General features: G+C 40.1%; 4 protein-coding genes across 6 annotated transcripts in view; 1 reads left to right on the forward strand and 3 right to left on the reverse strand.

The window, feature by feature from the left end:
• ap5z1 (adaptor related protein complex 5 subunit zeta 1) overlaps nt 1-4904 on the reverse strand; it is an 18135-nt gene extending 13231 nt beyond the window's left edge. Inside the window, exons 1-4 of the mRNA XM_022246719.2 lie at nt 4625-4904; nt 2443-2592; nt 1312-1513; nt 218-362 (exon numbers count right to left, since the gene is read on the reverse strand). Coding sequence (XP_022102411.2) covers nt 218-362; nt 1312-1513; nt 2443-2592; nt 4625-4668 — 541 coding nt within the window. The 5' untranslated portion in view covers nt 4669-4904. The remainder of the gene's footprint in view (nt 1-217; nt 363-1311; nt 1514-2442; nt 2593-4624) is intronic.
• Nucleotides 4891-13327, forward strand: dnai2 (dynein axonemal intermediate chain 2). The gene is made up of 14 exons (XM_022246720.2): nt 4891-5025; nt 5939-6154; nt 6462-6623; nt 6756-6874; nt 7374-7516; nt 7738-7851; nt 8418-8557; nt 9029-9151; nt 9526-9705; nt 10148-10191; nt 10688-10823; nt 11151-11393; nt 12021-12155; nt 12305-13327. The coding sequence occupies exons 2-14, from the start codon at nt 5972-5974 to the stop codon at nt 12383-12385; spliced, it is 1803 nt and encodes a 600-aa protein (XP_022102412.1). The 5' UTR covers nt 4891-5025; nt 5939-5971; the 3' UTR covers nt 12386-13327.
• Nucleotides 5938-16448, reverse strand: LOC110985604 (caveolin-1-like). Its single transcript, XM_087138587.1, has 3 exons — nt 15334-16448; nt 15073-15165; nt 5938-14498 (listed from the first exon to the last, which is right to left on the reverse strand). Exons 1-3 carry the CDS (start codon nt 15487-15489, stop codon nt 14199-14201), a joined length of 549 nt encoding a protein of 182 aa, XP_086994713.1. The 5' UTR covers nt 15490-16448; the 3' UTR covers nt 5938-14198.
• A 139-nt stretch (nt 16449-16587) lies between these two features.
• LOC110985600 (caveolin-1-like) lies at nt 16588-21666 on the reverse strand. 3 transcript variants are annotated; one of them, XM_087138585.1, is made up of 4 exons: nt 20545-21666; nt 19510-19691; nt 19238-19330; nt 16588-18780 (listed from the first exon to the last, which is right to left on the reverse strand). In XM_087138585.1, the coding sequence occupies exons 2-4, from the start codon at nt 19675-19677 to the stop codon at nt 18484-18486; spliced, it is 558 nt and encodes a 185-aa protein (XP_086994711.1). In that variant the 5' UTR covers nt 19678-19691; nt 20545-21666; the 3' UTR covers nt 16588-18483. The 3 variants fall into 3 exon arrangements, with proteins under 3 accessions (XP_086994711.1, XP_022102423.1, XP_086994712.1); XM_022246731.2 differs by having other exon boundaries at nt 20541-21666; XM_087138586.1 differs by lacking the exon at nt 20545-21666 and adding an exon at nt 20206-20513.
• Between the last annotated feature and the right edge of the window lie 44 nt (nt 21667-21710).

The raw sequence follows: 21710 nt of genomic DNA on the forward strand, positions 1-21710 counted from the left end.
TGCTTCTTACTGCAGCAGCGCTGCCACTGTTGTTAATGTCGACAATGAGGAAATTAAGGCTGTTAAGTCCTTGCAGGTGGTACACAAGTGTTCAAGCTCTGGTATAGCTGAAGTATAAAAGGTTGGGGGGAGCAGTACTGGCCTTTTATTTCATATGATGGGTTTATTTACAGATTGCCAATCCAATCCAATGAACGGAAACATGAAAATCACTGACCTCCAGATAGTAGAGGCCTGTGTAGTGTTGCCACAGTAACCAGGCATCCCAGAGCCCTCGCCTGGACTTCACTGTCAAACCCGACAGTGGACACCCAGCGAACCATCTGGGAGACCAGCTTGTCCATGTTCCCCACTATTTGGCCCTATGACATGGAAACAGTTCATCGAATTGAATGACTGCCACAATACAATTATTAGGTGGAATGTTTTTAAAATTCCCCTTAACTACATGTAGCCCTAACACTTGGGTGGTTTTCAATTTGTAGTTCCCATGATTTAGTTAAATGCCCAACAGCGTGACTTTGTCAAGAAACAAGGTGGCACTGGTGAATGAATTGATTAGTGCAATAGTGATGCTCATTATGCACGGTACCATGTAGTTTTTCCATCAGCATGCAAGAATAGATCTTCAAATTCCGCATTTTAGTAGAAAATTTTAAAGGAGACATGAAATAGGATTTTTATGACTTGGATACACGTAGGAAAGCTTTCTTGCAATGTTACTGGGAATTTCCACCTCCTCGAAAGCATTCATTGGTATGAACATCAACATTTTGGTTTTTATGCTAATGAAAGTTTATATATTAATGAAACAAGGCATGATGTCATTCACGGGAGAACAGTAGTGTCTCTGTAGCTCGGTGTACAAATGTATGTCACACTTTTCTACATTTGTTTGGAATTAACTCTACTTTTTATGTGTTTATCATGTTTGACCTGTTTGGACAATAGAAATGGCCAATACTTCTTCAAACCTTTGTTTGTAACTAATTTTGAAGGGCTGCCTTGTGTGAAAAAGCAAAACAGTGCCCTCTACAAAGAAGTGATGAAAGGAATTTTTAAGAATGAAAAAAAATACAACCTTCTTTCCATTTCAAATGAAAAGAAGTATTTAAATCTTGTTTGAATTTGTGTAACACATTGTAATTTGCGTAATTTTCACTACATTTCAAGTCAGTTCTTAGAGCACCTTATAAGCAATTCTCATGGAAAAGTTGTATGTACTGAAAGCCAGTGCACAGGGCACTGTGTTAATAGGACACTTTCCCAAGAACGATGTTCTGGAAGAGCAAAATACAATGTAAGGCTTACCTGACTCATTACGACTGGCAAGATGAACGGCACCTGTTTCAAGTCCACCGGGGGATTGAAACTGTCAATGACCACCTGCTCAGTAGGAGCATATTCCTGCAGTATGGCACTGCATAAAATATGACCTTTGGCCCCTGGTGATATTCCATAGTTTTTCTCTGTCAGGATTGTTTTTAGCATGTCAACCAGCTCCTCTGGTAACCTTTAAAAAGAACCAGTAAGTTGCAACTTGTACAAATTGTCAGCGTGGGGGAATAGCACGCAAACATGGAGGCCCCTGTTGTATGTAGTAAATGACAAGAAGTAGGAGATAGATAAAATGTACCTTTATCAAACTCCATGTACATCTACTAGTATATGAAGATGTTGTTTGCAGTTTGTAGTACAGTATTCATGGTTCCTTAAATTCACAAAGCAAGCAAGCTTTGAAATACACTTGAAGATGATATGCAAAATTAACACTCATTTATCAAGAGTATATACATATACAGCCTTTATTTTCTGTCCTGATTTTGAAATTGTTGTGAACTGATCAGTCTCACTGAAGAGAACACAATATTATCTACAGAAGTGAATTGCTGCCAAAAATAAATTTGTTTTGTTTAAACGACTTCTTTTCTCATTTAAATGACTTATTATCTTATTTAAATGACGAAACTATATTTAGAAATAACAAGAGAGCAATATCGCATTTAAACAAGAATGCTTTGTCATTTAAATGAGATAAGTTGTTTAAACGAGATGATATAATTGTTTGCGTTGGCAGCAATACGCTTCCATAATTATCAGTAGTAACATGCATTATTTTTTTTTCAACGTTACATGTATAGTGATAAAGGGATTGTTTTTGATCAGTTAACCAGAGCATGAAATGAGGCAGACCTGTGGTTCTCGAGGGTATGCCGACAGGTGCCCCACACAGCTCCAAAGTGGATCTAAAGTAATCCAAAGGCTTCAAATTCTCCTCTGACATGTCACAAAGGTTTACAAATCAGTTTCACATTTTTGTTGGCTTATAACAAATGCTGCCCTTCAGTTGGGAGAGATTAGGGGAAAGAAGACAAAGGAACATTGAAAAGCTTTTCTTTTAACGACAATTGTTACTGATGGATGAGAGACATCCAATCTCACCGTCTTCTATATTTCGTGCACGACAGATACAGGAAGAGCTTCCTCACTTCAGACAGGCAGTCACTTCGGTCTCTCTCTGATGGCTGAGCTGAGTTCAGCAGCTGAAGGACACTGCTGTAGAGAGAGTCCAGTTCCTCTTGGGTTTTGTTTCTGTGCATGTAGTGTACATATACATGTAGGAGTGTAATTTCCAAACATTAGGTTCATCAGCTTAGAGCCTCTTCCTTTGAAAAAGTTTTAGTATAAATTGTACAAGTAGATGATTCTGATCATTATTCCAGATAGTATTTGGTAGAAGGTATTTAAAGGAAACATGCAGTAAATCTTTCTCAGACTAACCTTTTATGCATCTTTATACTTTACTTCAATGCATGAAAACTGTTTGAAATCCTTTGGGGTTAAAGTGCACTTTTTCAAACATAAAAAGTTGTTTTGAGCTTTTTCTGAGGAGTATGGCACTGCTGCTGAGATTCTAATCAGGAAGTGTTCTTACGTTTGCACGTTTATGTACTCAAATTCTGAACTCCAAATTTACTCTTTGAAAACATTTCTGAGAAAAGGTTGCTCATGAGCTTAATGCTACACCTGCAGGCTTACACAATAATAAATTGCGAAAGAAACAGAAATTTATTTAAAAATCCAGTAGCTTTTTAGTACACATATCAATGCAACTTTGAGGTTCAGTGCCTTGGATGACATCACCATTCTGCTTATGAATATTAAACCAAAGTAGCAAAACAAGAATAGTAAACAAGGTTAAAAGACACAGTGCTCACTGGTCCCCTTATAATCCCCGGTTGGATAACAGTCTCTACTGTACTACATCATGTACAACTGGCTTACATACATACAGTAGGAATGTTACAGATGTTATAAGATATAACAAATTGCATGAAATTTTCAGTTCTTTTTTAACTGATTGACTGTGAAGTATCTGATATATCCTTGTTTGGATGCTCTATACATGTAATTGAGAGCATAATTACTTAATTACCTCAATAATTCACTAATTTAGTAATTAGGATGTACTCGGTTGGTTTATTTTTCAGGTTAACGTTATTATGTCCATGTTAGTTTGGTATCAGATTTACATGTACAGAGGCAAAATAAAAAAAAGTTATTATTTTTAGATTTGATTACAAAGATGAAATATTAGCATTTTTACATGTACATGATCATTATCAGAGTAAAACTACAGAAAAAATACCTTAAAAAAAAGAGAGACTTAACTTCCTGCAATTATCTTGGGAACTAGACCTACATGTACTTGCATCGAACATAACCCAAAATTTGTTTACCATTTCCTAATGATAAATGTTAGTGTTCCAAGAACATGTTGTTGATCAAAGAAATTAATTTCAAAATAGTGTTGGTACTAAAAATGGTAGAATGGTTCAAACAAATACCCACACAATACAGCAATGGCATTCATATACATGTACCCCATAAAAATATAGCACTACTAGTACTTAGCATACGTAATGCAATCGCATCAGTTGTGTATGATTAGCGAGAAGTTGAATGCAAGCCCAAAGTTAAGACAGCGCAGATGACCCCTAGAAGTAATGACCTCCTTTTTTGGGGGGGGGGAAGGATGGTACCACATGACTAGAACACGTTATATTGATGACCCAATGGGGAATACCCCTTCGTAGCCCACAGAAACACGTCATTTCAAGGACAGCCTCCACTGTTCCCGCAAACGCGGTAGCGACATTCCGACCACAACGAGCATGCGGATCATAGCATCCCTACATATAGTCAAGTAGTGCAGAAGTGTACCATCTTATTATTAAATTAAGGAAATTATATTTCCACCCCGATGGGCATGATAGGGAAATGTGATAACTATAGCAATAACAAATTAACCAATCCTTACAGTATATACATGTACATGTACAGTGTACCACTTCCATAGGTCACCTAGTAAGAACACAGGAAAATATACAGGTTTACTGGGGCGGAAATCTGGACTGTCCTTGCAATAACGTGGGGCGAGTTGACAATGACATTCCCAAACCGCCGCCGCTGTACAAAAAACGTAGGCCTAAAGGGTCTTGAATTTCTCAATTTAACAGTCAAAATGTTATATAACGAAAAAACATGTAATGAAACAATATACTGGTTGAGGAATCACATTTGTAGACAAATTTCGCTATGCATCTCAATAATGTACATGTACCTTATCCTTTTGAGCCATTTTTCTACCATCATGGGGGCAGCCATCTTTGGTTTGATAGAGGCGTATTCGAAAAGACAGTTATATATTATGCTTCTTTTCAAAGTCAATTTATTTATGGCAAAGAATTTTGACGAAAAATATCTTCACTACATGAAACTATTACTTGTTTCATTTCGTGATCAGTTTGGGTATTATAATGTTATTTGTTTTTAATACATAAACACATTGATGTAAACGAGGATGTGTAACATCTGGTACCCGTCTTCTTTTACCCAAACTTGTTGCATCAAGCTGTTTCGTTGTCCAGTCTAGCCAGGCTGCCCTAGCAACAACAGCGGCGACGTATCGGATGGTTGCTCGATGAGTTTCGATTAAAAGTTGTCGTTAATTAAAGCTTTTTGGTGAGCGATCTGTCAGGCTTTTTAAATTTTGGGTCGATAATTATTGGAATCATAACTTAAGTTTGAATAACCACATCATTAGTATGTTTTGTGTGCACTGACATTACCTTTGCGACAACCATGCGAGCTGCATCGTTTGTCGCAGTCGCAACTAGGCTTAGGGCCGTTTTCCAATACTCAACTCCGTCTCAGGCTTCGATCCCAAAACCAGTCCCTGATTGTGGGCCTGAAGCGTTTAAATTACGTCGAATCACTTTAAATTACTTTAAAGTCAACTAGTAAAAAACCCTAGGCCTACTCATGCTAGCCTACTTAAAGTTGAACTACGCCAGGGCCGGGGCTAGTCTTCAACTTCAACTTAGTTCGAGTCTTTTGTTTCGGTCTTCTGAACTGCCATGGATAGTTTGCATCCTCTGTGGTGATCTTGCAGTGTTGGTCACAAGGACAGAAATGATAGAGATAGGTTGCGGTCAACAGTCAGACAGTGTTTCCTAGCGTACATTTTGTTAGCAACTCAGTGCAGTGCACCTGTCCCTGCTTTCCTTTTCAGGTGTAGGTCTTAGTGTGACTAAGGCTATGCCTATGGCCAGTACAGTAGGACTTAAAGTTTAAGAAATGGCGAGATGGATGAACACAACTTCATGTGTTATATGTGGGAGTTTTTGCAACCAAAGTTTACAGTGGGGTGAAAACACTGTCGATGTGATGTAAATTAGTGGTTTCTTGTCACTGGAAAGAGGTCACAAAACTCAACCTAGTTGTCACTCGGTGTAGTTGTCACTGAACTTCAGAAGCACATAAAATTGCATTCAATGAAAAAATTGCCCTTAATCACAAACTATTTTGTTGTATGCCTTGGCCTAAATATTGGTCAAGTCAATAAAATGCTTTGATTTGTTTGACTTTGATATAGGCGTATAGTGCTAGCATTTGACAGTCTTCAGCCATGGAGATAGTATATGTATACACTAAGAAACGCAGTGAGTTTGGACGGCAGTGTAACTTCTCAGACAGACCTGCCGAGCTCCATGTGGACATCTTGCCCGATGAGTCTCTCGCTGCAAACTTCATTGAAAAGAATCCCGTGGACAGGGGCATCCAGTGTGTCCAAGAGATGTCTGAGCATGATGTAAGTCCAATATTCTTGGTACACTGCACGCAAGTTTAGATTGTGGGGGTGGGGGAGATGTGTTGAAAGCCTGCAAGTATGCCAATTGTGGCTCATCAGAGATGTTCTCCTTTGACAATTTCAGCCTTTCTGTAGCCCATGCTTTCAAATGGGCCTTTTACTTCTGTAAAAATACTGAAGTGTTTTGGAGGATGTAATGGAGCAAGAGTTTCAAATGCAAGTTTACTTTTTCGTTCTTGCTTGCCATTAAAAATCCAACAAGGTCAGTGCAGTGTTAACCAATGTCCATAACTAAACGTTCATACAGGTCAACACAGAAAGGTTTGAAACAGAGACCAGGGGCATCAACCACATCGAGGGAGGCTGGCCCAAGGACATCAATCCACAAGAGGTGGAGCAGGTCATCCGATTCCGCAAGAAGGTTGAAAAGGATGAGGGCTACATCAACACAATACAGTCACTCGCCACGGTGGGTATAGGACTTTGGGACCCTGTGTTTTCATCATTTTGTCAGGGTTATGGCACCCGGATGGCTGTGAAAGTGCAGCAGATATATTGAGACCATTTCATGCAATTTCTGTATTTTTGCCTTTGCTTGTAGACAATGGAACACTGCATCCGACAGAACAATGCTATCAACATTTACGAAGATTACTTCTCAGACTTGGCCATTGAGGAAACTGAAGAGACGCCATCAGCCAAGACTATCAATGTCTTCAGGTGTGTAGGCTGTTCATGATATGATTCTTCACCCTCCTTCCCAAAAGCATGTGGGAACTCAGTCAAGGTGTTGTGCTTGCCAAAATCTATGGGGATAACTTGTAACAAGGACTGACATACTACACATAGATTAAGTCATCTGGGCTGAAACCATGTACCATTATGTAACATGCGGAGGTTCCCAAAAACTCTCCTTTAATATTAATCCAGGTATTAACTCTAGTGCTTGGAATGTCTGCAGAATTGCAGTCAACTTTATTAGGAATCGTCGTCTCTTTACTACTTCAAACAGTTGACCACTTCTGGCCTACCAATACTGACTGACTAACATAATTAAATGAACAGAATGCATTTCTTTTCCAACTCTTATTGTGCTTGCCACATGAAAAAACACAGCAATTCCCAAACTAATCTGCACAACCTTGAACCCTTCAGCAGTCTGTAACTACCCAGGGAGCAGTGGTTTATAATTTACTCTTGATTCCTGTTTTCTTTTCAGAGACCCCAACGAAATCAAGCGCACAGCCACGCACCTGTCCTGGTACCCTGATGGTGCTCGCAAACTGGCCGTGGCCTACTCTAACCTGGAATTCCAGAGGTCCTCTCCGGACACGAGCCTGGATTCCTACATATGGGATATTGGTAAGGCTCCATTATAACACCATAATCAAAGTCGTAACAGCAGAATTTGTGGGAATCCTGGCTGTCTCTTTGTACCAGTATAAGGTCTTTAGGCCAAATTGAGTTCCACTACAACTTGCCATAGCTGTGATACATTTTTTTAATGAGCAACAGGGGGTATTTTTCCCCAAACAGTCATAGTGTGCTTTAATTCTACTTCTTAATTTTGGCTTTTTCCCCAGAAAACCCAAACAAGCCAGAGACAACGCTGAAGCCTGTATCCCCACTGGTGTGTCTTGAATACAACCCCAAAGATGTACACGTACTCATTGGTGGCTGCTATAATGGACAGATTGGTGAGTGAGCATTCATTCAAGCTAAACCTCTCTTGTGCAAAGATTACATTTGCATACAAGTATCCAACTGAAAAAAATAACAAGTTTACTGTGAACCGTGCAAAATATAAATAGCTGTTTATAACTGTTTATATGACCTCGTATGCAAAGTAAATTAAGAACAGTTTTCACAGATCTGTGAAGTGAGAAGTTTTCCCCCTTTGCCTATTTACAAAATGTGCATACTTAGAATGACAAAAAATAATTCACCCTTTGTATTAAGCTTGCTGTATTGAGTTTGCCAAGGCAAACTGTATAAACTGCTTTCATCAAATAGTGAAATAAACCCCAGTTGGGACATAAATGGAGAGGCTCTTCATTTTGTGAACACAAAAAGTGCACTTGAGATCTACGTCAGACTTCCAACGTGTAAGTGAGTGCATTGTTTGTAACCCTGTTGTAGCCACGAGCTCAACGGAATCAATGCCAAGTCGATGTAGAATGTAACAGAAAAGTGACAAGAGGCATCAGATTGGTCCTTGATTTTACCCTGTACCCTCTGTTTGCATTCTGTACACTCTCTGCAGCTTTCTGGGATACAAGAAAGGGCTCTCAGGCTGTTGAGATGTCGCCTGTGGAGCACAGCCACCATGACCCTGTCTACAAGACCATCTGGCTACAGTCCAAGACGGGTACTGAGTGCTTCTCGGCCTCCACAGATGGGCAGGTATGGTTGAGCCGTGCTTGGCTTGTGTTATGGATGGGTGGCGCAATGACCCTGTGGCTGCAGTCTTATTGAAAGCATCCAACTTAACTTTATCTGTAGTGATCTACTTTGAAAGAAAGTCTCTCTATAGTGTAGAGCCATTTCAAGCCAGTAAGCTGCAAGTTAAATCTCTGAAATCTATCATTAAATAATTATGATTTTATATTTTGTTTCCAACAGTACTTGATTCATGTTTTTTTATATATGAAAATGTTTTTAAACAAGCAAAGTTGTAATTGATAGTTTCTGTAAAGATAAAAATACTCATCCCTGCTTTTTGATTCAGTGGGCAAAGGCAATCACAACTTTCCTTGCACAACAGATTTAAACCTTTTTTGTTTCTTACCTTTTACCCTTGCAGCTTTCAAAAATTACTTTTTCCTCAGTTCTTGACCGAACTTACTCTTTCCTGTTTTTTTGGGCGAAAAACAGGTTTTGTGGTGGGACATTCGCAAATTGGGTGAGCCCACAGAAAAGCTGGTCATGGACCCAAACAAGAAAGGCAACATAGAGAATGCACAGGGAGTCATTGCACTGGAGTATGAACCAACTATTGTAAGTAGTAGTGCAGTAGTAATAGTGTTGTGAGGACAGTGTTGTTTGGTCAAACTTCATGGAGCAGCGGTCAATGCTCAGACTGCACGTGTTCAAAATAAAGCACCTTACACCTTGTAGGTCAACATGAGGTCAGCCTTAGCAGGGCAGCTGCACACACTTATTTGAACTGGCATAATGTTGTGGGCTTTGAATGACCTTCCCTTTTTGAAATACCGAACTGGCTCACTGGGGAAGGGAAGGAATGTTGCTGTTATTGAGCTATTTCCATCTGCAGACTGGTGCATCGTTCCTTGAACGGGAAAGGTCCATCAAGAGAAAATTATGCACATAATTTCTCCTTTGTAATTCATTTTGGTACCTTTCTGTCCCAGCCCACAAAATTCATGGTGGGCACGGAGCAGGGTACAATCATCTCCTGTAACCGCAAAGCCAAAACGCCAGCAGAGAAGATCGTGGCCATCTACAAGGAGCACATTGGCCCTGTCTACTCTCTACAGAGAAATCCGTTCTTCCCAAAGAACTTCCTGACTGTTGGTGACTGGACTGCTCGAGTAAGAAAAAAAATGATAATGTAAAAAAAAGAATCAGACTTGATTAGAGAACAAGTGCTTATTTTGAAATAGACAATCCAGTAAGCCCTGCCCACTGCGCACGGGGGCACATGGCACGTACGTTTTGCTCAGATGCCACACTTCGCACTAGATGTTCTAGTTGGACCATTGTGCATGCATATTGGACATAAATCACGGCTGTGGCTGGTAAGAAAACAATGGGGTGGGGCTTAATTGATCGGTCTGTTGGGCAAATCACATGATGCTTCGTTGTGTTCTGTTTGAGATTGAGGAATGTTATAGGTGGGCAAGGTCAGGTGGATAAAACTCTACATGTCAGGCACAGCGGTTTTATTAAAAGTTAAATGAATTGTATAAGAGTTGAAACTACTCGTTTTTTTGTGATGAAGCTTAATCAATATGTTTCTTCAATTTAATGTAGATCTGGTCTGAAGATGTGAGAGACTCATCAATCATGTGGACTAAGTAAGTACATGTGGTTGAATATGTGTGGTTCTGAAAAGAATCGGGAGTATACTCGTATACTCCCGGTATATGAATACTCTCCTGGTATCCGAGTATAATCCCGGTATATGAATACTCTCCTGGTATCCGAGTATAATCCCGGTATATGAATACTGTCCTGGTATCCAAGTATAATCCCGGTATATGAATACTCTCCTGGTATCCGAGTATAATCCCGGTATATGAATACTCTCCTGGTATCCGAGTATAATCCCGGTATATGAATACTCTCCTGGTATCCGAGTATAATCCCGGTATATGAATACTCTCCTGGTATCCGAGTATAATCCTGGTTCTTTTCAGAACCACACATACTCACAAGAGATATATTCCTTCGCTGTGTTATTGCGTGGTTATGAGGTTTTCCTGCTATTTGTCAGATGGCTCCAAATTCTTCACATCAGTGAACATCTATAAACAACAAGTCTAAGGCTTTACTCTTCTGTCCTGATTACAGGTACCATATGTCCTACATGACGGACGGTTGTTGGAGTCCAGTCCGGCCGGCCGTGTTCTTCACCACCAAGATGGACGGCACACTGGATGTTTGGGACTACCTGTTCAAACAAAACGACCCAACACTCAGCTTGCAGGTTAGATGTCAAAAGGACTTACAGTGTCAAATAGCAAGTAGTATATAAACTAATCTGAGGAGACACATGTTGTGGTGGCACCACACTTACCCTTGTTGCAGGTGTTCTTAAGCTGGCTGTGCTTGTGCAGGTCCCATTCCCTTAAGGCACTACATGTAAATGCACGCATATACGACTTCTGCACAAGCTTTTTACCATTGCAGTAATTGTAATTGCTGGTTTAGTCTGCAGATTGTAGTCTGGACATAAGACTAAAATGGAAAATCAACTGTGTCTTTTTTTCAGTCTGCTCATTTTATCTTTTGTCTCTTTTCATGAATGCAACAGGTATGTGACGAGGCCTTGCACAGTCTGCGGGTACAGGACCAGGGCCACCTGATTGCAACCGGTTCCCATACTGGCACCACCACTCTGCTGGAGCTGTCCAGCAGCCTGTGCACCATGCAGCGCAACGAGAAGGCCCTGGTGACGGCCATGTTTGAGCGGGAGACCAAACGGGAGAAGATTCTGGAGTCCCGGCAGCGAGAACTTAGGCTGAAGCGGGCAGGGACAAGTGCCGCCGGACATGAGGTGGAGCTTTTGTTTTAGTTTAAACTCACCTTTGATACAGATTCTTGAGCTCCTTTGCCATAAGTCGTGGCATATATAGAGAGACACCAGGTCTCTGCTAATGAGCCTGTTAACAAATGAAAAAGTGAGACAACCTGGGCCTAATGTTATGGAGATACTAAGCCAAAAACTACACAAACTATATGGCCAAGCCTTAGATCAGATGGTAACTAGTGAATTAATGCAGTCTACGATACATTATGGTTTAACTGTTAACTTGTTTGCTAAGCAGATATTATCCCTGCTTAGCAGATTTGTATGTTTAGCAGCTCCCTTAAATAAGCGGTGTCTTTACTGTGGCTTTAATGACAAGAATTGGAAAAAAAAAGCTGGGCGTAGACAATCCCATCATGAAACTGCACACTTACCCACGAGTTACAGAAAACCAACTTAAGGTTTCACGTTCATAACTACCTTTACTTGACAGAACGATATTAAATTAAAATGAGGTTTTTGCCTGTCAGGTGCCACAGTTGAAATTGGGAGGATTGAGTTAATTGGCATGTAGAGTTTAATGGTTCAGAGGGGTGCTTTTTCCACAATTTTCATTTTGCTTGTCCCCCCCCCACCAATTTCTTGGTGGACCAGGAGGAAGGTGAGGGAGAAGGTATGGAAGATGAGGACCTCGTGGATTCGGCTGAAAAAGACTTCTTCCACATGATCAATGCCGATAAGAAGAAGCAACAAGCCAAGAATGCCAAAGATAACCAAGCAAAGATAGATGTAAGTACAGACTGTTTGACAACTTCATTGGATTTGTGCTAACGTGAGGGGAAAAGACTGCCAGGGCATTATGCACACACGCTATTCAAGATGAAACAAACCCACACAACTCTATTTTCAATGGTTGAATTGTGGCTTCTTCCCAACAGAATACAATAATCGAGGAAAATGGAGATGAGGACGGCGAAAAGAAAGACACAGAGAATGGAGAGAAGGAAGGGAAAGAATGAATGTCCATACCTAACTTCATGACCTTTGACCTGTGCGGATAACTGGTCGAATGATGCCGATACTCATGAGTTGTGTACTTATCCATTGTTTATGTAGTCTCTCTATAGAGCAGTCATCAAACAAAATGATACATGTACAGTACCGCAATGCTGGAAATACAGCAGCATTTATTTCAGAAAATTTCATGTTGCTCTTTTATTACTATTTTAAAATTAGACTTGCTTTCCCGAGGGAGGTCATGATACTCCTGGTTAAAAATATGTGTACATGTACTTCCTAACAAGTGGAAACTAAACAAATTATTCTCGTTAACTTAAGGGTTTTGTCAGTGTAGTTTTGTCCATTCCTCTTGCATTACCAACCTAGGGTAAATACAGAATGTGTGTCACTTTTAACTTAAAACTCTCTAGGTATTGTTGCTGGAACCTTCCTGAATTCACAGGCATCAAATCCTTTGTAGCATGCCAGTGACTGGGCTCTAGTGACTTTTCCTAATTTGAAAATGCTCTCCAATATTTCCTCGTGGAAGTTGAGGGATTGGAGAAGTTTATGGTTAACCTTTATTGACGTTTCATTCAAAAAAATTCACAAAAGTTGTCCTCGTAAATGCCAGACTGCATATGAATGAAGCTGGAATGGAAACAATTTTTTACTTCATACCTCATTGTAAAGTTTCTCCTTCGAAACTACAATTACATCTAAATACACATTGTATACATGTACTGTATATGTAAACCTTGTACAGCGTTTGTTTTGTAAATATTATCTACTATATGCCGTCCTTAAATTGTACTGAATAGTGTTTTCGATATTGTAAAACATGATTTAAAATGTTAAAATGGCATTCTATGCCACTGGTATACTGTTTTATGTTGCAGTTATTCAAGTGATATATTTTCCCGTCCAATAAAGTTGCTATAAAAATTTTACAGTACCTTCAAGATGAGACTTTGGTTAATGTTATTTCGATGATAATAAAAAGCAAAAAACAAAGTTCTTTGACAAATGTTAACTCAAATTCAAAGGTTATGGTAAACTGTCTAAAAGAGAAAGGAAGCCAATACTTCTGATGTAATTATGGTGGAGAAAATACATTCACTTACCAGCACTGAAGTAACAGAAAGATCCGGAGAAATAATTTTTCGACCTTCAGGTGACACTTTTTGCTTGTGGCCATGACAAGACGGCTAACAGAAAATATGTGTATATTGCTTGTGGCATGTCAAGCCACACTGAATTCTGTTGCTTGGAAATAATTTGTTTTCAACAAATATTTCCTGTGTTCAGCTGTCTGCACTAAGTGAAACAATTACCTCTGCGCTGAGGTATGCAATAGGAAGCACATTCAATAAAGTTTGAAAGGAAGACTTAGCGTCCCTCAATTTATTAAGGTTCCGTAAACTTAACAAGGAATTTCAGCCATAAATGCTTTCCCTTTCCATATGCTGAAATTAATACTTTTCACGTCACTTTGACTTATCTCGTTAGTAAGACTAAGAGCTTCTTTCACATGGATTGTACGAGAAAAAATAGTCGGTGGTAGTTATAAAGTCGATTTTGTCACAACGAGAATAATTACAACATGGAAACATGAGTCCAAAGCATTTTGACAATCCCTACTGAAGTTGACATTATTCTGATGCATTTCCGTCGCATTTAATTAATCTGCATGTACCATACTTGTGAACATAAACAAAACTTAACTAGACCGAAACCAGGAACTGCCGGTTTCGCATCAGCATGTCATAACATTACTCGGTTGGGTAATGCTGCCAAATTCTTCCAACTGAATGGAAACCTGAGCCTACAGTTTTACACTTCCTCGATTGTGGGTTGAAGGATCGGCTCTTTCTGAGGGAGGCCCGTCAGGTTGAGTGCGACCCTACCCCTCACTCGGGAGTAGATCAGGCCGACGGACTCCCACAATGGGTCCATAAAAGAACGCACCAGAGCCTTATAGAGCATGTGAATCGGCCGAATCAGGATGAAGCAGAGCTTGATGGTGGGCTGGAAGATGTACACCGTAACGAAGTTGATGATGGCAAAAATGATCCCCCATAGAAAGACCAGAATAATGCCGAGGACCACGCTTAAGAAACGGTACACGCCCAGCTACAACAGAGGACAGTGAAGGAGAAGGAAATGTTTGTTTTGCATGACGTTATGACATTTGACCTGGCCGTTCCAGTCAGTGACGTATCCAGGTCTTGTATGTGGGGGGGGACGGATTTTCCCCAAAGTTACTGTCCAATATTTTTCACCCGTAAAAGAATCATCGGATAGTATCTGTTTTTAAAAGCCAATGCTGAAAATATAATACTGGTAAAAAATAAAAATGTCTCCGGGGCAAACCCCCTCCCGATAAGCGCCATAATGCCCAGGAGCAAGACACGTCCCACTCACCTGTCACTGACGGATAAAGCCAGGAGGGTTGAGAATCGATACTGCATCTCGCCTAAAAGCTTATCCTGCGCCTTCTTGACGAGGAAACATTTTCCTTCACTCATTTTCAACACCTGTAAATCTATTCCCTATGAAAACATTTAGCAAACCAAGGAAAGCCCTGACTCAATCGTTTAACACACGACATGGATCCGACTACCCCACCTACCACGGAATATTAGCCTATAACTCAAGATTTGAAACTAATTCCGATTTCATACTGGAGGGGAATCAAGGTACAAACCTGTGTCCATTGAAAGACCCATCCGTTAACGTTGGCAAGCAAATCGAAGTTATTGGCACCGTCGGCCTCTTTAAAAATTTCCGTGTACTCGACCTGTACATTAAAAAACAAAAATAGTATCGTTATATAAACTTGAAAATGGCGCCATCCTGCATTGTATTCTCTCCAATTCACCACGCCACAGTTCATTAGTGTACCCTTCGCATGAAGGGGCGTCACCATGCAAGAGCTTTTAGACAGCGAATTCAATCATGATCATACCTTGACTGGAGTGCTCATGAGATACAGGTCTTCCTCAGTGAAAAAACTGCTCCTTGTTTCTGCCCGTGGGTGTAGATCAGCGGGGCGGCCAGCAACGTTAGCTGGCGGGAATGTCTGATAAGCAGGGACTTGGCCATGATGCAGAGTTGGATTCATGACGGACGTAACTTATACAAGACCTGCAACATACAACAATGACCAAACAAATTATGAACAATGTAAAATCAAAGGAGGGTGTCTTCCATGTAAGCCTACAAGCTTGAAATTGACTAGATATGAGCCCAATATTTCCGGGTTCGACGCGACGGATATAGGCCTTTAAAGAGTGATCATAACTCAAGTAGGAAGATGGGTATACGTGTAGGCCCATAAACTTAGGTCAAAGCTGAATCTGGGGGTAGTATCACGTTTATTGGGATTCCAGGAGGTCATACTTGGACTTGCAGAAAACATATCACCTGTCCTTTTAATTACGTAGGCTTTATAAGACAATTTAGGACCTGTTTCGCTTGATACACGCATTTCATTGCGAACCCTTTGGCTTTCATATTCTAAACATAAATGATTGAAAATGGCAGTGGTGGTCAAAGACCTACGTATTAAACATCGCGGCTTGAACTTTTTTTCAACAGCATGACGCGGGTGCAAGTCATCCCGAGTCAACTCTGTCCCTATGGGGAAATGCGCGAGATGACTGCATGTTTGGAAATTATTGGATTGGATTGGTTTTGAGCCAGCGCCGCTGATTTTCTGCACATGTACATTTTCCATAGGGACCGAGTTGGTTTTGGACTAAAATTCTAAAATTCTACTAAAATTCTGAGGCACGATCAGTACAGAGTTGTATTATCACAGTGACGGCTGATAATTCACTCTAGTAACAGGAAACTGCTTTGATATAAAGCTACTTGGAATTCTACATAGGGCCTAATAGTACGTTTTTCCTGAATAAATATCTTGGGCCCTTAATTATCATGTATTTTTATTCGAGCTCCCAATTATCATTACTGCAAAGCTTGGGTTATGAACATAAATACTAAGTAATGTGCTTAGGCCTCGTATACACTTTGACATGGGTGGTAAAAATTGTGTCACATTTTGTACAGACTAATTCCACTTAAAGTTTTAAATTTGCTTTCATACCTGTAACTATTGAAACTGTTGAAGCCGTTGATGTACGCTGTCGGCGACAACGCTAATTATTGAATCGAAACGATGCCTCTGCGCGCTGAAAAAAAAGCCGAACCGAAACTATTTGTGCACTGTTGTGCGTACAGTCTGCTTTTATTGCAGTTGCCAAGCAATGACTCTGCATACAGTAAAATCTTTAGCAGCCTCAATATAAAACAAGTTCACGTTGTTCATTTCTTGGTAACAAGCGTGTCCTGTTTGTAAATGATTCCTACAACGTGAAAAGCAGATAAAATTATTCCAGTTCTATTCCATTTCACCATAACTTAGCAATATGCTAATATATGGTTATAGCTACCAGGGCCAAGAAACTTGTGGAATTTGGAGACACCAGTTTTGCTGCGAATGGTTTCTACCTTTTCTGATTCGACATGACTATCCAGAACCCCAACAGGTTTTGAAGGACTTGACACATGTCATACTCATAATTTTCCCTTCTACAAATGCCACAAAGGTTGGACAATAAAATTTCAAACCATACGGAAGCCATACTGAAACCATCTACCTTCCTTCTTGCAGGTACTTGTAAATCTTACACCGTATATCAGAATTATTTGTGCGCTTAAACAAAAAAACCTGAATATGTTGTCTTGTTTATCCCTGCATCCACCAAATGCCTAATTTCAAACTTACTCTAACTATAACGAAATGTTTTCGAATTTTAAACGTGGTTAAAAACGTTATGATGTCGATTGCATTTTCATTCAACATTGCTTAACTTTAATTATTCAAGTTCATACATTTAAAATTTTGTCTTTGTAATAAAGTGTTTCTTCAAAATCTCGCCATAAATTTGAGACGAAAGTAATGTCGCCTTGCCTGTCATTTGTATAATGAAATTTACCAAATTTACTTGGCAAATGTTCAGTGATGCAAAAAAAAAAAGTTTTATCTTTTCCAGAGTGAAAAAATAAGAGTTGGTGTATATATCAGTTGAAAAGTTACAGCATCGACAACACACAAGCAAAAAATGATGATTGATGTTTTTGCTCAACTCGTTCTGGGCATAAATTTTTCTGAGGAAGAAAATGTGGTACGTGACATTTTGTGCGAGCAAACCGGAGGACGGTGAACCGTTAAAATATTTTAGTATACAAAACACAACACACAACATGAGCTACAACTAGCCCTTTCCTCTGCCCTTCGCTTTATATTGTCTGGACATGTCTTATAATAACATACCAAGAGTACTTTTTTTTTTAAAGTACTCTTGCTTCTTTGTAGCAAAAAAGTCAACCAAGTCTATTATAAAAAAAATCCGAACGAAAAGACACACTGTTTTTAGTACCGACACGTTCAAATGATATTAAACGGAGCAAGACCCACTAGGCCTATCTCTGTCATAGTGGTTTTACTAAGGTAAACTATGAGCCCCGATTTCCTTTGAAATTTATGCCCCATTTATCAAACCATTCATTCACAAAATATAAAATTCACAACCAAAGCGTTGCTTTCTCCTATTATACTGAAAAGAAATCTCAACAACATACATCATGATAGTTAAACAGGGGCGTGGCGACCGAGGGGTGTTCAATTATTTCCAGTCGGCAAATACAGCTTCGATCGGCAAATGAATCCAAAAAATAATACATAAACGATAAACGTTGGCCGTCAGCATTTACCCAGAAGTTTGAAATGTAGTGTACCACGCATCACTTTGTGAATTTTACACGGCACCGGAGGTTGGCTAACTTGAACAAGTTACAAGTCGGCAAATTGACTGGCACACCCCCAAAGAAAATGCCTTTGTTATGCCATTGTAGTTAACCTTCCTATGAGTAGTAACTCAACACGATTATGGACCACATTAAGAACTTGTCACACGAGTTATCAGCTATGTTGACACAACACAAACACAGCAACATCATGGGTGCTTTACAAACATTCTTTAAAGTGGGTCACTGTGGTTTGCTACCGGTATGTTCTTCCGACAGCTTTTTCGAAACCCCAGCCTGCATTTTAAACTTCCTCGATGGCGGCTTGCGCGGTCTTCTGATTTTGAAGGCCTTTGAGGTTGAAGGTAAACCTGCCGTTCACCCTGGAGAATACCAGGCCGATGGACTGCCACAGTGGGTCCAAGTAAGAACGCACCACTGCTCTGTATAACAGGGCACCCGGCCGCAGACAGACGAAGTATAGCTTGATGGCGGGCTGGATGGTGTATACCGTGATGAAGTTGATGAGGGCAAAAATGATCCCCCAGAAAAACACCAGAACAATGCCTAGAATTATGCTGAAGAAACGGTATATTCCTAGCTGAAGGAGACAAGGAGGGGAAATAAATGGCATAAAGTTAAACTTGAAGGTTTGATAGTTATGAACTCTGATCCGTCAGCTTCTTACATTTTGTGCCCTGAGGCAAGGCACGTCGTCGCAATAATTTCCCTGGTTATCATGCAAAATCGATACCTAAGCACTGTTACATACTCGGGATTTTTATTTCGGTAACTGACTTATTTCAATGCCTCTTTCACCCAACGACCAGGAAATATTAAACCTGCAATTTGAAATCTGAAATAGAAATTCTGGTACTATGGAACCCACGAAATACAATTGAGAAGATAAGAAAACTATTTTCCTTCCAGTAGACATATTTGGTAGTACAGGAAAACATGAGAGGTGGTTAAGAAACTGAGGTTTAATGAATTCAGTGAAACAAATTACGGAGAAGTTATAGACGTCAGGTAAATTGGATGAAGTAACAACAAAGTACCTGTGTCCATTTGAAGACGAATCCACTAATTTCAGCAAGTTTGTCGAAGCTATTTGCGCCGTCTGCCTCTTTAAAAATGTCCGTATATTCAACCTGTTCATTAAAAAAGAAAAACCAAAGAATAACGGCAATGATACATTCGACATAAACCTGAGAAGCAAACCCACAATGAAGGCCCAATGCTCATCCAAATTTTCTATCAGCATGTTATTGGGTTGTTACATTTTAAGATAGCTACATTTTGAGATTTTGAGATGAGGATGAAATCAAACCTTCACAGGAGGACTCATAAGATACAGATCCTCTTCTGCGAAGAAGGAGATTTCTCGCCTGGTCTTTGGTTCAACCACTGGCTGGTGTTCGAAAGGTTGACCAACAACCGTTGGTAGTGAAGCCTGATGATAAACAGGGGCTTGGGCATTGTATGGTTCCGGATTCATGACGGGAGCTGGACCTGCATCATAAAAACACAGTTTGGCAGGGACAGGATGATGTTATGCTTTATGGCGAGGCAAATTTGAGTACCGTAGGCCCTACATAACTTACACTTTAACGTAGGTTATTACTCGAAGATGATTTTGAATCAGGTGGGTGAGCCTGGGACCGGGATGTGCCCAGCTATGGCGTTACACACCGGTCATGTGCACAGCTCTGAAGGTTTTCCTGAAATTTGTTCTCAACTATAAATTTCTTTCATACGGTATTCCTCCTTCAAATTCTTATTTTTGGCATCTAACAGGTCTAAAGTTATACATGTTGTGGTGTGAACTTGTCTTTTATTTTTATCAACTTATGACCATTATCAAGTCAGCAAACAAAGTTAAATGAAACTACCACGAGTCTCCAAAATTGTACTGGCCTCAAACAGAGCGTCCGTTTTTTGAAGAGTAAAGTATATATATGTACATGTACGATACTCCTACGAAGTCGGCATTCCTACATGCCTACAACAAAAAACATGAGTTTACCTCTTTACATGGAGGACTGTAACTTCAGATGACACCCACTTGTTTAAGCCTATACTACATACAGTCTGATTTCACAGCCCTAAAGCACCATCTTCTATTAAAAGTGTGTTTACTGGATTATAGGGTGACAATGTGGCTCATTTCACAGTGGAATTTGTTGGCCTGCATTTATGACGTTCAAAGCTAAACCAGCGGCATGCCTACTTCAGGGCTAGCGTGGTTTACACAAAACGTACTAGTTTCCCAAGGATATGCTAAGGACTCACTATGGCATTCTAACATGTTGAATTACGATCAAAATAATGTGAAAACACCAGAAAGACAGTCGTATTTACCTACTGTTTGGGCGTTCATCCTCGACAATACACCTCTGTACTATGCCTGTGATGGCTGAAAGCAGCTATTACCGTGTTTCTGTATTCATTGCCACAAGCGGTTGCTATGGCTCTCCATGGTCACGCGCCTCCTCTTCTGAACACATCCCAATAGCTTGTGAGAGTAATTTATGCAGTTTTATTATGTTTGATATTGACCTTCACCGTGGTGTCAGCACGTCGAATTTTGGGCCAATGGATTTTGTCAACAGCTGGCTGGGTGCACATTTTGCAGTGCATGTAGTGCGGGTCAATACGGCCCAACTCTGTGATAGGCACGAGTTTAATGCCAGTATTTCCCCGGAGCTTGGTTGCTACACTCCATGTAAATTGGTCATACACAGTTTATAGTCGAACACCTTTACAACAAGGTCGTTGGAATTACCTTGAAGGGACCTTGTATTTTCAGAGCTACCCGCAAAAGGAGACATTTTCGGGAGGAATAAATGAAAGGCGAATTGGGGGTCTATTTCGTTTCCCTTCCAAAAACGTGTGAAAAGCCCCAAAATGTAGCGTATCCCTCAGAGAGGCCGTGGGCCCTACAAGTTGCATGAAATCAATTCCAACTTTTTGGGCCATGCCCCTAACAAAAAAACAAAACAAGTTCACTCCCAAGAATTCGGTTCCAGACATCCGCCCTTGTTAAATGATAATAACCGTCCACATAATTACCGAAGCAACTTGATAAAACAATTTCTATATGTTATTTTAATGGTGCGAAATACGTGTATCAAGATGCTGCGAAGATCATAATGTCTTTATGAAGTTAAAAAGCCAACCGGCTGGATATAGGTTACAATTCTTTTCACTTGCACTTCTGTTTCCAATCAAGGAAACTCTTTTAGCATATAATTTCATCAAAACGAAACCTGACAAAATTATGCAACAAGGATTCAACAAAAGTGACAAACCGACTCCTTTTGTTTCAGATGTAGGCCTTCAGCCTATACGTGAGGTTATTTCGGTAAGTTTCTTTTACTGTGTACTAATAAATCACATGGAGTGTGGCGTTAAAAGGTTCAAAGATCTCTCTCGGAGCACTGCGCGTGTAGAAGGCCAAGGGGTTATCAAGCGAACGCCATAACATTTCGCACAACACGAAATTTGAATGGTGGTTCTCTATGACAACAG

The sequence above is a fragment of the Acanthaster planci genome, linkage group LG07, assembly GCF_054643075.1.
Source record: "Acanthaster planci isolate LZ-2023a linkage group LG07, COTS_SCS, whole genome shotgun sequence".
Taxonomy (NCBI): domain Eukaryota; kingdom Metazoa; phylum Echinodermata; class Asteroidea; order Valvatida; family Acanthasteridae; genus Acanthaster; species Acanthaster planci.

Coding starts and splice junctions, on each gene's coding strand:
- LOC110985604 (XM_087138587.1), bottom strand. CDS start 15,489: ATGAATCCAACTCTGCATCATGGCCAAGTCCCTGCTTATCAGACATTC. Junction 15,166..15,333: donor TCATGAGCACTCCAGTCAAG/GTATGATCATGA, acceptor TTTAATGTACAG/GTCGAGTACACGGAAATTTT. Junction 14,499..15,072: donor GGGTCTTTCAATGGACACAG/GTTTGTACCTTG, acceptor CCTCTGTTGTAG/CTGGGCGTGTACCGTTTCTT.
- dnai2 (XM_022246720.2), top strand. CDS start 5,972: ATGGAGATAGTATATGTATACACTAAGAAACGCAGTGAGTTTGGACGG. Junction 7,517..7,737: donor TTCCTACATATGGGATATTG/GTAAGGCTCCAT, acceptor CTTTTTCCCCAG/AAAACCCAAACAAGCCAGAG. Junction 10,824..11,150: donor ACCCAACACTCAGCTTGCAG/GTTAGATGTCAA, acceptor TGAATGCAACAG/GTATGTGACGAGGCCTTGCA.
- LOC110985600 (XM_022246731.2), bottom strand. Junction 19,331..19,509: donor TTATGAGTCCTCCTGTGAAG/GTTTGATTTCAT, acceptor TTTAATGAACAG/GTTGAATATACGGACATTTT. Junction 18,781..19,237: donor TCGTCTTCAAATGGACACAG/GTACTTTGTTGT, acceptor TGTCTCCTTCAG/CTAGGAATATACCGTTTCTT.